This window comes from Mauremys mutica, chromosome 9 (assembly GCF_020497125.1).
Source record: "Mauremys mutica isolate MM-2020 ecotype Southern chromosome 9, ASM2049712v1, whole genome shotgun sequence".
NCBI lineage: Eukaryota > Metazoa > Chordata > Testudines > Geoemydidae > Mauremys > Mauremys mutica.
In genome coordinates this window covers 96,308,019-96,324,195 of record NC_059080.1, presented here as the reverse complement: position 1 = coordinate 96,324,195, position 16,177 = coordinate 96,308,019, and the positions used below count along the sequence as shown (strand labels likewise).

At 41.9% G+C, this 16,177-nt stretch overlaps 2 protein-coding genes across 4 annotated transcripts in view; one reads left to right on the top strand and one right to left on the bottom strand.

The window, feature by feature from the left end:
• MCF2L2 (MCF.2 cell line derived transforming sequence-like 2) overlaps positions 1 to 16,177 on the top strand; it is a 296,032-nt gene that overhangs the window by 154,188 nt on the left and 125,667 nt on the right. Inside the window, exons 15-16 of the mRNA XM_045031256.1 lie at positions 1,274 to 1,377; positions 6,223 to 6,311. Coding sequence (XP_044887191.1) covers positions 1,274 to 1,377; positions 6,223 to 6,311 — 193 coding nt within the window. The remainder of the gene's footprint in view (positions 1 to 1,273; positions 1,378 to 6,222; positions 6,312 to 16,177) is intronic.
• Positions 8,619 to 16,177, bottom strand: part of B3GNT5 (UDP-GlcNAc:betaGal beta-1,3-N-acetylglucosaminyltransferase 5) — a 43,155-nt gene continuing 35,596 nt past the window's right edge. For 2 of the 3 annotated variants that reach the window (XM_045031263.1, XM_045031265.1), the window contains exon 2: positions 8,619 to 14,141. In XM_045031263.1, the coding sequence (XP_044887198.1) occupies positions 12,664 to 13,800 (1,137 nt within the window). In that variant the 5' untranslated portion in view covers positions 13,801 to 14,141 and the 3' untranslated portion in view covers positions 8,619 to 12,663. Of the gene's footprint in view, positions 14,142 to 14,471; positions 15,066 to 16,177 lie in introns of those variants that run through there. The other variant, XM_045031266.1, reaches the window with a different exon arrangement.

Here is a 16,177-nt window from a genome sequence, read left to right as displayed (position 1 = left end):
AAAATTAGGGAATACATCTGAAATAACTGGCTTTTATTTTTTCTGATGGTCTTTAGGTGAATTAACTAAAAAATTTCCCCAGAGCAAACAATGAAAGGGCTGCACAGTAGACTAGGAGCAGGTTTGGCCTTTGCTGCCTGACACAGACCTGCTTTAAGCATTTCAGCTGATGTCCAGATTTATTTCTACAGTACCTGCAACTATGCCTTTATCAATGTGCTGATCCGGGATAAACATGACTGATTTTTACCTTACATTTTTAAACGCACTTTCATTTGCTGTGTGACAGCGGAGTTACTGGTCTAGTTTTATTTAATTACTATTAAATAACAGGAATAATTGCATGCCGGATTCATGTGTATGAGGGATCTCGTTCCCTCAGCACATTCTAACACATTTTCTTTTGGATGGCAGTCATAGGCCACACAGTTCAAGAGCTGCTGCTGATTCTCCCGTAGCATCAGTTGGCTCACTGGCAGCTTCACTCACTGTGAGCCAAACTAAAGAAGCTTAACACAATGGTGTCGCTTGTCAAACTGTGATCTCTAGTAGGGTGACCAGACAGCAAATGTGAAAAATCAGGAGAGGGGGTGGGGGATAATAGGAGCCTATATAAGAAAAAGACCCAAAAATCAGGACTGTCCCTTTAAAATTGGGACATCTGGTCACCCTAGTCTCTAGGCACTGAGCATTTAGCATTATCCATTCCAGGTTTTTTTTTCCAAGCCCACAGTAAAAAAAAAAAAAAAAAAAAAAACCAAAAAACTACATTTTTACATTTCGATTGGCATAGCAGCTGTGGTAACATTCATCATTCACTAGTGCATTGATACTTTGCAATTGTCTTATTGCTATGCACTGAAAGCCTGTTAAAGTATTCAGGTCGTCTTTTTGGGACCAGTTCTACTGTACCCAATTGAACAAGATTCCCATCCACTTCCATGCCAAAAATAACTCTTAAAATGGTTGGGAATTCTCTGTTGACTGGAACTGACGAGCAGTCCTGTTGTGTGTGGATAGTTAAGTCAGGTGTTTTTATTCTTGTGCTTTTACAATTATTAACAGCTCACCTAAGACAATGCTCTGATTTATTCCCCTAATATTATGCATAATGCCAGAAGCTAAAACTACCTGCCATTGCCCAGTTTACTGAAGGCCAGATCTTAGTCCCCATTGGAAGTCATTGGAACGTTTCCCATTGATTTCAATAGAAACCAGGATTTAGGTATGCTAACATAAGTTTTCTAATGGTAGTTTCTATTGATTCCCTCAGCTACCAATAGGAGATCAGCAGAAATTCCCTGTCCACCAAAGTCCATCTCTGAGGTAGAATTATCAAAAAAGAAAAGTATTAAGAAGACTAAAGGCGGAATTAAGGTAGGAGCATCTTTGTTTTTGAAACAGTCTCTACTGTGATAGAATGCAAGGTGACATCACTGTATGGTGCAACAAAAATGATTTTAAAATACCCTACTTACCCACCACCCATTCCCATGTATTCTACATCAGTTTCATACTGGATTTCATGAGCATAAGCATTCTGCTGAAAGCTGAAATTCCTTTGGGGGGGCTTTCAGGTATGTAGTGTAGTTTTAGCTGTGTTGGGCTGTGAAGAAGGGCTCTGTGTGGCTCAAAAGCTTGTCTCTCTCATCAACAGAAGTTAGTCCAGTAAAAGATATTACCTCACTCACCTTGTATCTCTTAGCTCTCAGGTGTTAAACCAGAGGTGGGCAAACTACGGTGGCCCGCGGGACTGTCCTGCCTGGCCCCTGAGCTCCCGGCCGGAAAGGCTAGCTAGCCTCCGGCCCCTCCCCAGCTGTCTGCCCTCCCCCACAGTCACACTGCCGCATGGGCAGCGCTCTGGGCCGCGGTGCTGCACACTCGTGTAGGGCAGCGTAGCAGTGTGTCTGGCTCTGGCCAGGAAGCACGGCTCCAGACATGCTGCTCTGAGCGGCATGGTGAGGGGGCTGGGGGGTTGGATATGAGGCAGGAGGTCCTGGGGGGTAGTCAGGGGACAGGGGGTGGCTGGATGGGGAAGAGGTTCAGGGGGGCAGGGGATGGACTCCCGGGGGGCCTGTTGGGGAGGGCGTGGTTTGGATGGGCGGCACATTCTGAGGGGGACAGTCAAGGGGCAGAAAGTGGGAGGGGTCGGATGGGGGCAGGGGCCAGGCGGTTTGGGGGGCACAGCCTATCCAGCCCGCCACACAATTTCACACCCTTATGTGGCCCTTGGACCAAAAAGTTTGCCCACCCCTGTGTTATACTGTAGCTTTTTGCCTAAAGTGGGAATCTTACTCTAACATCACCTAAGTCAAATTAACCCTGTAAAACTAGTGCTCTGTTCTATTCAGGATCTCATATCTCACATCACTGTGGTATCCAAGCCCCTTCCAGTGATAAAAATTAAACAATGAGACATATCAAGTGGATTCTCCCCCCCCCCCCCCGCCCCAAGAGAAGTTTACTCATTAAATACTTTTCAGAAATAAAAAACAAACTAATAGCTGCTGCTGTATGGCAAAAGGTCAAGTGCACAGCAATCTACACATTTACAAAAAGTGTTAAGATATATGCACCACCAGTGACTTAATCATAGCTTTGTGACACTGACCCATTTCCCTACAGTGCCCTTCTCCTTTGTTTGGTCTTCCCTCGGTGTCATTTGGCTTCTGAGACTGCAATCCTGCTTGGAGCAGAGATGGTGTTTAGTTTGTCTGTATAGCACCTCGCACGCTTTTGGGTACTCATTGAATAAGTAACTCCGCTAAAATTTCTCACCTTGAACTTAAGAGGATGCCAGAGCTTGATTGAAGCCAGCAGCAGGCATCTCTTACTTGCCTGTTCAATCTAAAAATCTAGAAAAAGCACCATACCTCTGAATGCGTTGGAAAGGTGGCTCCTTTCTGCTGTAGACTCCACTAGTACTGGATTCATAGAATATCCGGGTTGGAAGGGACCTCAGGAGGTCATCTAGTCCAACCCCCTGCTCAAAGCAGGACTAATCTCCAGGCAGATTTTTTACCCCAGTTCCCTAAATGGCCCCCTCAAGGATTGAATTCACAACCATGGGTTTAGCAGACCAATGCTTAAACCACTGAGCTATCTCTCCCTTCAAGGATTACATTATAGATAGTTTAATGGCAGTTGTGATTTTTTTAAAAAGTTGATATAACTGAAAATGTCCCAGTTCTGAAACTTGCATGAAAATGGGTCAGTCCACTCATAATAGAGCAAAGCTATAAAAATATGTAATTGTAATTATAAGCATACGTATACCTACACCTCTACCCCGATATAACACTACTCAATATAACGCGAATTCGGATATAACACGGTAAAGCAGCGCTCTGGGGTGGGTGGGTGGGGGGGGGAAGCTGCGCGCTCCGGCGGATCAAAGCAAGTTTGATATAACACAGTTTCACCTATAACGAGGTAAGATTTTTTTAGCTCCTGAGGACAGCGTTATAGCGGGGTAGAGGTGTATATATGAATGACTAAAGGTGAAAGTAATATCTGGGCCAAAATGAGGAAAGACAGCGTTGAAGCAGCTGTACTTTCTCTGTGAAGCTTAGACTGTTGAGCAAAGGTTTTACTTGATGCATAAATCATGATTTTATTTTTTTTTTTGGTTAAAAGTTTCACATCATTCAACAGTTTGAAACAAAAGCACTGAATTAGTGAATCCATATGATGCAACCCGCTATGTGGACTAGTCCATATCTATCTTTACTTTGTCCTCAGACATGCAGCCAGGCAACATCCCTAGGCCTCATTCAGATTTTACATGACAATTTGATTCTTTAATACAACTAGCCCAAAGTTGCCTGTACAAAGCTCTGCCTACTGGGATGTAAGGACTTTTCAATTTGTTTACCTTTTTTGCCTGATCTTCTACTTCATTAACTGTTGGAGTCTACCTAAAAAGTATGGAAGCGGGTCGGGGAGGGGGAAATCATAAGGCCAGCTAGGGTTCAGAAGGCAGTGATAAAAGCAGGAGAGGGCTGCTGGTGGTGTTCATCTAGTTTTGAGCATGGCCCATAAAAGCGTGAGTCTAATCACAGTTGTCCCATTTTTCCATATTAGGCGATATGTCTTTGTACTTTGAGCTGCATATACATTATCTCTGGAAAAAAAGCTAAAAATAGTTTTATTAGCGAGGCAAGAGGTGACACACTAGCACGCTGTTATTTTGTAACTAGAGGGAAATGACAAACGCCTGAACGTCATTCTAACAGTGACCTTTTCTTTTTAAGTCCATTCTTTCCTCTGATCTGCATTCCAGATGTACAGTATTTCAAAACTTTCTTTTCTGCTGCATCCACAAACAACTGCAGCTTCTTCCTGGACACTTAGAGTACTCATGCAGCTGCATTGTTGAAACACTCCTAGAAAGTGGCATGAGTCACATTCATGTGGTGTTAGTTGTTGGATTAGTTCTTGTTTTCTTTTTCTCCGAACCATTAGTTGGCAGACAAAAGTATGGCTCACCACTATGACTTCACTTGTACAAAGATGAAAAGCACTAGTAGTGAGTTCATTTGCATCGTGGTGCTTTCTCCCATTTGTGACCAGACATGATTTTAAAAGCTGGATACTAAGCAAAGGGAAGAAGAGATTCCTTCTCCCTGAATCTAGCTCAATATACAAGTATAATTAACTATTACTCTGCTGACAGCCATCTGTTTTCTCCGGTCCTTTCCCTCACCTCAGCTTCATACCCTCTCCTGTGATCCTCTATATCCATAAGACATCTAACTTTTGGTTTGCTAAGTACATAGTCCCCCTCTGAGTGACTCCTTAACATGTATAAGCAGCAAAGAATCCTGTGGCACCTTATGCTGCAAAACATCTGTTAGTCTATGAGCTTTCGTGGGTGAATACCCACACCCACGAAAGCTCATGCTGCAAAACGTCTGTTAGTCTATAAGGTGCCACAGGATTCTTTGCTGCTTCTACAGAACCAGACTAACACGGCTACCCCTCTGATACTTAACATGTATGTCTTTCCTAACCTTTTCCTTTAGTGGTCTTCCCAAACACTCCCTTACCTGAACTGCTGTCCTATTTTCTCTCATCTCAGTTAGTTAGTAAGGTAGCTCTTCAGGGCAGGGATCATAGAAGATTAGGGTTGGAAGAGACCTCAGGAGGTCATCTAGTCCAACCCCCTACTCAAAGCAGGGCCAACCTCTACTAAATCATCCCAGCCAGGGCTTTGTCAAGCCGGGCCTTAAAAACCTCTAAGGATGGAGATTAAGACACTACTGAAAGAGCAAATTCTGCTCACGAGTAGTCCCATTGAATTTAAGAGGGATTATTTTAGAGAATAAAGCAAGCAAGTTTTGGTCCATGTCTTCAGAACCAGAAAAGGGCAGAGACCCCCAGATTTCCACTGAAGCTGATGGGAGAATTACCAAGCTATTTGTGTAGAAAGTATTTTGATATTTATCTACACTGTGTAAAAGCTACTTCATGGTGTTAAATACTGAAAGATCATTGACCGTGCAATGCTTAACCATGAGTAATTTCAGTATCCACCTTTTCCCGTTTTATAAATCCAAAGGTGTTAGAAACCTGTGAAATAGTATCATTATTAAAAGAATGGCAAAACTATTCTAAAAGTTCCAAAAAGAACAAGAAAACCCCATAATTCCCTGGAATTCACTGTATATAAAGTTTGAAATCTGAAGACAAACTAAAGTGCATTCAGTTAAAGAAAAGGAACATCATTCAGGCAAGACAAAAAAACCCACCATGCCCAACAACATGCTAAGCAACCATAAAATACTGAATTACGTTTGTGATATTCCTATTCACGGCAGATATGTATGAAGAGTTGCTCCCGATACAAGAACAACATTGATCTCATATGTTATGAGCTAAGAATGAAGATTATAAAAACTTTATAAGAAGCCAAGAATATCTCTAGTATCAAGAGTAGTTTTCCTCACTGTAGGATAAATGGAACAATTCAGAGTCAAAACAGGTAATACATAGAGTCATAAAATATTCTAGAAAATAAGAAGTTAGCTTTAAATAAAAAGCTCATGTTATACATTAATTATTGAAGTCAAAGTTTTGTTAAATATATAAGCTGCCAACTGATTTACTAAAATATACAGTATCAAATTCTGCCTTTTTTTCTTTTTAAAAAGCAACTGAAAGGTGGGACTTCAGCCAGCAAACTGCAACTATTTAATTTTTAAAAATTATTTTTTAATTCAGATTGAAGTGATGCATGAAGCCAGTCAAGGTGGGTCCAGCAGAGTCTTGGTGATGAGTGAAAGCGAGGAGAATCTTTCCACTAGGAGGAGGTAAGGTTGCAGATGAGTCTTGTTAGTGACAGGAAGTAACATTTTTCCTTCTGCCTTAATAGAAAGGTGGTTTTTTTAAATTCAGTGATAGTACATCCCTCAAAAGATACATTTTCTCTAAGACTAGATTTGTCATTCATTAGGAGAGTGGAGTCACCCACCCTATTGAAAAAACATTTGGGATTCTGCCCAAGAAAAGTAATCAAAACCAAGGCATGAGGGAGAGCATATTTTTGCAAATAAAGGAGGCTCATTTTGCATTTGAATCAATTAAATTTAAAATTAGGAATATTTATATAAAATGACACTTGTGGTCTTAACTAAGAATGAGCTTGCTTATTCATCAGCAAGAAGTTTATATACAAATATCTTGAAGGATCATGGTTATTGTGTGTGACCAGGAAACGTTAAAGGCATGTGGGCATTTTGTTATTTTTAGTGCACATGGTACTGGCTTGCTGTCTCTACATTTTAGGAAGACTTCTGAAATAAACTTGGAATTAAGTTTGAGTGTATGATCCTGAACACAAACCATACTGACAGTAAAAATACTCAATAGTTCTATGTGAAATAATAGAATTACTTTAATTAAATCTAGGATAATGAAATTCAACTGATCCAGCTTTCCTTCCCTCTATTTTCCCTCTTGCTGTAGACTCATTGACTCTTCATTGTTGGTTTATCTTCTAGATCTTCATACAAAATAGTCTAATGGGCTTATAGTTTTCATAGCAATTACCCTAGATTTGCATGAGAGATTTAAAAAACAGGTAAATATTTAATCTGAAAGGTAATTTTAGTATGTTTGCTTGTGAAACACTAAGTGGGTGTGTTGAATTGAAACTTTATTGGAGACAGTCTGGTTTATATTCCCTGTGCATTTTTCAATCCTCTCTACTGTATGTGGGCGTTTTATTTATTACCCCACATGGTCACTTTTGTTAAATGCTCCTATTCAATACAAAAGTTTTTACAATAGAGCATAGGAAATAAAGCCTAGATTCCCATTTACATAACATTGCAGGTGCTGAAGATACACTGTTCTTGAAGCCTATACCATTATAAAGGCAGCAGATTTTAAAGGTGCAAGGCTTATTTATTTGAAATGAACCTATATTAACTAATGTCATTTCCATGTTCATATCCCCTAGTCAGATGTTTATCCCCTTGGGGATGGGCACGAGTCAGAACCTTAGAAGAGATTAAGTTCTCAATGATTTTCTTCTCCTCAAGACCAGATTTGCAAATCCAATCCACAATAAATATGGATTTAAGACTGTAATATGACTGAAAGTTATCTATGGTGAATGTGAGATGTTCAACTTGAAGAGCCATGTTTCTGGCTGAATTTTGCCTTTAACTTTAGGTGTTACTAGTAATAATAGTAAACATTTTTTCTTTTCATTTAGTTTAATTTATATACAAAATGCTGTCAAATGCAATATCAGCTTCCCAGTATATAGTCTGTTAGCAAGGGAGAAGGTGTGTGTGTGTGTCACTAAAGACCCTCATCAGTTGTCGTCATCAACAGGTGGATTAGGGAAAAAACCCAATTTTTAAAGCTTCCCCCCCCCCCCCCCCCAAAAGCTTCAGGACACAGTCCCAGATCCACAAAAGGTATTTAGTTTCCTAACTTCCACTGAAGTCAATGGGAGTTTTATCAAATAAAAATGTTTTTAAAAGGTAGTGAGTTAAAAATATTGACATCTTTTAAAAATATTAAAGTCTTCAAGCCTTGAGAGACAAGTAGCAGTCTTGAACATAGGATTTAATAAGTTAGAGGAGCAGAGATTATTGTTTAGAGCAGGGGTCCCCAACCTTTTTAGGTCCAGGGACCGGTTTCGTTTGCCGGACCCTCCGCAGGCGTGCCTGCGGGAGGTCCAGCTGAGCCGCGGGACGAGCGCTCCCTCCGCAGTCATGCCTGCAGGAGGTCCGCTGCTCCCGGGGCTCAGCTGGAGCTTCCGCAGGCACGCCTGCGGGAGGTCCACCGGCTCCAGCGGACCTCCCGCAGGCACGACTGTGGAGGGAGCGCTCGTCCCGCGGCTCAGCTGGACCTCCCGCAGGCATGCCTGCGGAAGCTCCACTGGGTCGGTTCGCGGCCCGGTTTCTAAGAGGCCGCGGACCGGTACCAGGCCGCGGACCGGGGGTTGGGGACCCCTGGTTTAGAGCATCCACACTACTGCTCTGTTTAGTTCCAGGAACAGCAATTTTTAAAGGATTTTCAAAACTAACTTAATTTTGTTCCTAGTATTGCGAGGGATACCACTTTTGAAGGTTAGCAGCAATGTGGATCTTTAACACTCTCTGTTCCCAATAAGGCTAGCAGACACATTCTCTTAGAACGCAAATAGCACTGCTCCTGGAGTTGAAGAACCTACCTCACCGAACAGACCTCTTCCAAATACGAACATTCATTTGTTCCTCTCTTACTTAAAGGTCTCTGTGTGGCTTTAAAATAAAGCAACTATATGAGGAGTTCCATAAAAGAAAGTTGTAGAAAAAGTTAATTTTGTTGGAAAGCATGCTGGACGAGCTTTCAGATCTTAAGGAGTGAACACATTGTAAGATGAACAGCAATCCCACTTGTCCGTTAACAAGAAACACAAAGCCCGTATCACTGCATCGTTAAGGGAGTCTTCCACAGAGCCCTTCAGTGGAAGGCAGATGAATGCAACATGGGACCTCAGGGGTGATCAAAAAGATTATGTTCCATAAGAGATGACACGCCAAAAGGAGATGTTAAAAAGGCTGACACATTAAACAGAGAAGACAAAAAACAACAAAAATAAAACCCAGCACATACTAATGTGGGGTTCAAGTCTTCTCTCAAGAAGGGACTAAACAGTGTATTCAGAAATTCAATTTTAAGCATTAAAGCTGATGATATCAGGTACAAGAAGTGAAATTCTGAAAGGCAAAAAGGTTTACCAGTTAAAAAATAAATAAATAAAAATACACAAACACTGTTTATTCAAAACAGAAAAGTTTTACAAAACAATTGTCTTTTGTGATAGAGCAAAAAGTTTCAAGAATAAATATTTAATTCTTTGTATAAAATTGTAATATCAAAGGAAACTTGATGCAAACCAACAAACAGATAAAAACAATTTCAGCATTCAACATTTTGTGCAACAATGTCAAAACTGCTAATTGAGAAGTGACCATTCAGGCTGGTGCATGTTTTAATTGTGAAAATAAAACATGAAAGCCCTGCATTGGAGCACCGACATGCCTCTCTCTCTCAAAACAAAAACTAAATGAAGGAGTACGAATTTTAAGTCAATCTTTAGAGCCAAAAGTTAAGAAATTTTCTAGCTTCTCCATTCTTTGAAAGGAGTGCCATCATATTTTCTTCAAATTTATAAACCCTTTCTCTTAAGCAGCAGCAAAAAATAATAAAAAGCCAAATTACAAAGTTGTTTTTAAGATAAGGAATATTCCTAACAAAGCAGACCTCCTGTAAACAAAAGCATTTCAATGGTCAAGAGGGACATTGATCTTTTCACCCAATGGGAAAAAAGTTTTTAAATAAAATTACAAGTTATAGATGCTAACTTAAGCCCCAATCCTACAAACATGTAAGTATATGCTTAACTTTACTCACGTGAGTCAAGTTAATCACTACATTTGCTTGCAGAATCACAGCCTTAATTGTATACATCTAAAAGCATACTGCATTTTAACTATTTTATACTAGCTGGGATTTCTATTATGTCATTTCTGCCACAGGTTATTGTCAATTCAAAGTGGCTAGTGCAATCAAAAAAAATTTCCACCAGTTATAAGTATTTCCACAGTGCAATGTATTTTTAGATTTCTCAGGAATTTAGATCTATAACTTGTAATATTTTAGTTATTTTGCCATTATAATTTCAACACTGGTTAAGCAAAGCAAGTTCTGAGCAGTGTCAATCAACCTCTTTTCTAATTAAAGAGCATGGATTAACTGGATTTGTTTTGCTGTAAACATTTTAGAGCTGCAGAATTATGTAACATTATCCAGCAGGATGGGATAATTTTCTCATTTTTCAGCCATCACTTCTGCACTGTGGTAATGGAGTAAATCTCGCTTCATAGGTTTCTCTGTGTAGTCAACACCTGGATCCAACTGTGGTCAGTCCAGTGGTTTCCTTACACCTTCACTCTGGAGAAACACTTTCTGTGTGATTACTCATTCTAGTAGGTATCAAGCTCTTATCCCAGCTGGAAGAGTGGCTTGCAGAGAGGCAAATATCAGTCATGCTCCAATAACCAGCTGACAGTTCTCTCCTGGATCTTGTTGACACTAGCCTTTTTCCACCCCCATAAGATGCCTGTGTATTACCACTGATGCAGCCCTACAGGTGGTTGCAATAGAGGGAGCACCATCTTAAACAAGAAGGTACATGCAGCTGGCCTGCATTGTAAATGAGCAGACCATCTAGACCTGCTCTGAGCAAAGTTAGAATTAAATACGGTGACTGGTCTACTTTAGTGCCCTCACATTGTCATCTACAGCATTGGTGGTGTTGGTGCTGGGAAATTTAGGGGAAAAAGGCTACTGTGAATATTCTCTTAGAAAGTAAATAAGTTGAAGAGGCCACCTCCTAGAACATGGCAAAGCTCCACTAAAAGTGACAGACTCCTTGTCATTTCCAGCCTTTGTTTTGCATTTCTGCTGCTATGCCAATGGGTGAAAATTTGAATTAAAGCATTCTGAAGTGATTTTATGACCCTGTTCACACTGGAACTCATACCAACGTCAAACAGCTCTCAAAATAAGAGACAACCACCACTTGCATCCACATCTACCAGTATCCAAGCAGCTACCATGGCTTTGGCTGCTGGAGTTACTAACAAATACCTGTCCACAAAGTATGCGGAAACATTGTTACGACGAGACTAATAACAGAGTGTGGAGTCCTTCTCCCAGAACTGGACTTTAGAGGTTTTGGACATGGTTATGAATGATCAGATTACAAACGGTGGTGGTGGTCCGGGTCTTAATAGCACCTACTTCTAGCCTTGTAAACTGAAGGTTAAGCTATCTGTTTGTGTTAAAGAGGCAAGAGTAACATATGAAATAGATTTGGTTGAAGAGAAAGATACAGATTTTCTATTTTGACACGGACTTCTTCACATGGCCATAAAACAAAGATCTGTGCTTGAAACCAATTAGATTAAGAGAGGACAATTTAGTGGATTCTTTGTAATTCTCTTAATAAATGTTTCATCTTTACATGTTACTATCAATATTTTCACCCTATCCCTTCTTTGTGCAGTCTACCCTTACTTTTAGCTCCTCACATCTTTCTCTGTTAGTGCTCAAGTTTGCACAAATTTGGCTTCAATTTTTTGAATAATCTGAACTAACTACATTGACAGACTTCCCTTGAGTTATTTAATGGAGAAGTTTAACTTGTCTTCCCTCTTGAAAATTAACTAGGGAGACAGAAGTGTATTTTTGAAAGATACAACTGGAAGGCCATACTCGATACATGTGCTCTTAGTTTACCAATGACTGATTTGAGTGTTTAAAAATACCACTTCAGAAAGTGTTTTCAGATTAAAAAAAAGTTACTTAATTTCAAAATATTGCTGTAGTTGAAGCAGTGTTGCAGAAGTTATTAATGTACCTTCCCGTAAATTCTTGTTCTAAACAGAGCTCGTGTATTACCTGAAAGCACCAGTTAGAAAGACAGTGTGCATGCCATCTCCCCTCCCCCCCTCCAATCTCGTGCAGGATTTAGGTAATCAAGAGAACAAAATGTTTTAGCAAGCTTTCACCACTAGCACCATTTGTGGCTTATTTTGATTTTTAAAGAGTCATTTTGCTGAACTGCATTCAGAAATGGGGACCATTTGACTAGTTTACTCAGACTTTTTAAAATTGCCATCATACCATTCTACTCATGGTCAGAACTATCATTTCCCTTTGTTTGAAAAGTGCTATTTATGGATGTTTAAGTGGTGCATCAACTGCAAGCTGTTGCCTTGAAATGATGTGCCTTAATTTACACATTGGTTTTCAAATGGAAGAATGCAATTAATAAGGATTATAGACAAATTCTGTACTCCCAAGTTCAATTACTTTTCACAGGCATTTCAATATCTAAAAAACGAAGTTAATATCTATTTAAGATTTAAATCCCTTGAATAAGGAGTGTAAAAATACAGGGTGCAGTATGTGGAAACTAATACAGCAATAGTGTTATTCTGATAAAGTTCCTGAGCAGAATAATTTGGGACCTAAAAGCTATTCACATTTTAATCTTACCTCTTTTCATGTTATACTTTATGTATATTTTGGATAAACAGTTAAAAGTTGTCACTCCATTTTGGCTCAGTGAATCTCTATGCAGATATTCAAGTATTAGGAAAATGCAGCTGAACAGGGATATGTGTCCTCATACTGTAGTTTGCAAAGAAGCATAATGTTAATTATTTTGCAATATAGTCCACCCAAAAATCTAGAGGAAAAGCTTTTGACTTTTGGATCTGTTGCCTGCTTCCAAAGGTGATGAAGGTCATCTACATGTCCATGAGAGGTTATCATTTTGTTATAGATGCAGGGATGATATGGAGCCTTTCCTTCCCCAGAAAAGAATACATGATATTGTGGTACAATTCCCATTTTATTAGCACAGAGACCCATGAAAACATCATCTATATAAAGACTTGTATTAAGGGTCTGTGAAGCCTCATATACTTTAGCTGCTACATCACTTGATATTACATATGCAGCTCCAGCTGTGTAGTCAGGATAAGAAGGCCACTGGTACATTTCATATGGAACATAGTATTTGCTAGTCTTATCTCTTATGGGAGGAGCTCCACGATGGACACGCCCAATCCAGATATCTTGAGCACCAATTTCCACTAGACTTTGGAGATATGCAACAAGATTTGGCATGTGAATAAAAATATCATCATCTGCAGACATAATGAACTTGGCATGTGGGCAGTATGCATTCACCCATCCAAACTGCAAAAGTAACTTAAGGGTAAGATTGTGAAAAGTATCCAAGAAGTCTTGTTGGATCAAATCATTATACTTCTGGTCTTCCATTAGAAGTTTTCTTTGCATCTGTGCTCTCTGCATATGATCTGTTGGTCGTCCTAAAGCAAAAACAGTTTTAATGTTGGCATTAAGATGAGAATATACATATTTTTCATTACCCCAGGTTTGTCGAATTGCATCTCGCCGATGCCGGTTTTCTGGAGAAGTCTTTACAAACAATAGAAGGAGGACCTCTTGCTGTTGACATTTCTCCTTGTGGTTGATCAAATATCGGTATCTTGCTACCCTGTCCAGGTTTTCCCTGCTAAGGGACAGGCTATCATTCACAAAGTTGTAGCTATTTATGAGGTATCTGTAAGAATAGGACTTCATATGGCTCACAATATGATCATCAAGTGGTGTCCAGAAAATCATGAGAGACAGTACAAAGCAAGTGGCAAGTATCTGCACAAATTGGCATTTTCTGACTTTCCTGGAACTAACAAACATTCTGATGCAGTCCCTTTAATTCTTGTTCCAGTTAAGGATCAGTGTTTTTAGGGTGTTCTTTTTGTTTGAAAGCATAGAATCTCCCTTTCACAAGAGATGTCCATTGGAATGCATGTGGCCTTTTGTACAGTATCCTTGTAATGTCAGCTATGTGCACAGATTCACAAGTCATCTGTTTTTAAAAGCCATTTTGCTAGGAGTGAAAGAATGCAGAAGCGTTTAAAGGACACCACCACCTGCAGAGCAGATTTTTTCCTCTGCACCATCTTTGGCTGAAATAAACTGCACGCTTCCAAACTGATGTTTTCTTACATACTCCTTTGCTTCAGAGAGGCGGAGATCTATCAAAGGTGGGAAGGGAAAAAAAAAAAACTGTTTTAGTAAGGACCTAAAAGCAATTATATATACAGATTCAATTGTTCTTTTTGGAAGCAAGTTATTAGTAGAGAGCCACGGTCTTTGTGCACATCTAGAGCAGGGAGAACCACCCTCTACATACATTCAACTGATCACAAAAATGAAAAAGGTCAGAGAAAGCAAAAAATGATACACATGGAGGGTTCCTAAAAAGACAACCATCCTCACCTGGAAGGCTGATCAGTTCTCAGAGACTTTTAGGGGAGGGAAATCACATCCCCCACTTCCAGGCTCTATACAAGTCTCATTCTTACCTCTACCCCCATGTAGCTGCTCACTGTTGGTTACAGGGATCTCTTAAAAAGAAGAAAAACTGATTTGATTACATGGGGGGGGGGGGAAGATAGCAAAATTGCTGTCAAAAGCAGACGCAAAGTAAACTTGGGAAATGGGAAGATTTCCTCTCTAATCTTTCACGTGCTCCCTTACAAAAGTTCTCAACAGTAGAAGGGAAAAGAGATTCAGACAGAAATGTGACTTTTAGGCTAGCAACTATGGGGGGGTGAGAAGTTTGATTACAAATGGTGTCTTTAGACAGTGAACTCCTTAAAATACCTGCCTTCTTTGCTACTTTCCCCATGCAAAGCATGCCCTTAGGCTTCTGCCTGGTTACTTTATCCAGCCTGACTCAAGCCAGGGTTTTTCCAGGCACACAGGCAGCAAGGCTAGCTACCCTTAGGCACTGGGGTGCTCTTTTAAATCTAGATCACAGCAGGGTGCTAAACACTCCTGAACCGTGTCTACCCTCCCTGCACTGAGGACTTCTAGGGGTTAACAGCCCCGCCCAAGGCAGGCTGAGTCACAGACATCCCTGGGGGCACAGGTCTAGTGGGAGGCGGCTGCAGCCCCTGGTGCTGGGAGGGAGCCGCAGGGCTGGGGAACACCCCTGGGCCGGCGCCCCCCAGCCCTGCACCCTCATGGGGCTGAGGAAAATGGGGGTGATCGGAACGTGTTGGGGGGCCACAGAGGCGGGGCAGCCCCCCCTCCCAATTCGTAGTGGGGGCGGGGCAGCCCCCCTCTCCCCTCAGCCCCGGGCAGAGCGCGGGAAAGGGGCGCCCTGGCGCCGCTGAGGCGGCGGCTCGTGCTGCAGGTCCCCGCGGAGGCTCCTCACCGCCGCCCCGCAGTTACCTCCGCTCGGGCTGGGAGGGGCGCTTCGGGCACCGAGGGGCCTTTCCGGTGCCGCTGCCCCCCCTGCCGCACCACAGGGGACAGCGTTTCCGGGGGCGGGGGGGGGCTCCTGAACGCACCTGTGAGGGGGGAGGGAAGGCGCACACTGAGGGGGGGGGTGCACAGCCCTCCCTTCCCGCGCAGGGCTCCCCGGGGCAAGCAGCTGCTTGTGCCGGTGTCGCGGAGCCCTGAAGCCCTCCCCGCCCCTCCGGGTCCCTCAGCGCCCACCCCCTCCGTCCTCCCCCCCGCAGCACCCGCCTGTCCCCTGCAGTACTAAGGGGTGCGGCCCCCAGCTCCGGCGGGGGGGGGGGGCTGCCTGTCTCTCCCTTAGGGGAGGCAACACCCGGCATTGTAATAAGTGAGGGGAAGTTGTGTGGTGCTTGGGGAGCAATTCTTGTGCTGATGGAAGGCTGAGGCTGAGGCAAGGGCTGCACCCACTTGTAACGTGCCTTGCACCGTTGAGCTTACAAGTATCATTATCCAACCTTGTCCCATCACTTCATTCAAGATCTATGCCTCCTTTGGGAGGGGAAGAGATTCCTAAACCTGCAAAGCCAGCCCTACTCACTGATCGAGCAAGGCTAGGGTGACCAGATGTCCCGATTTTATAGGGACCATCCTGATTTTGGGGTCTTTCATAAATAGGCTTATATTACCCCCCACCCTCTGTCCCAATTTTTCACATTTGCGATCTGGTCATCCTAAGCAAGGGATAAGGGGACCTCAGCTACCTGGCAACCTACAGACCTGATAGGAGGCATGAACTGGCCTAGATAGTTGCTACCTCTGAAAG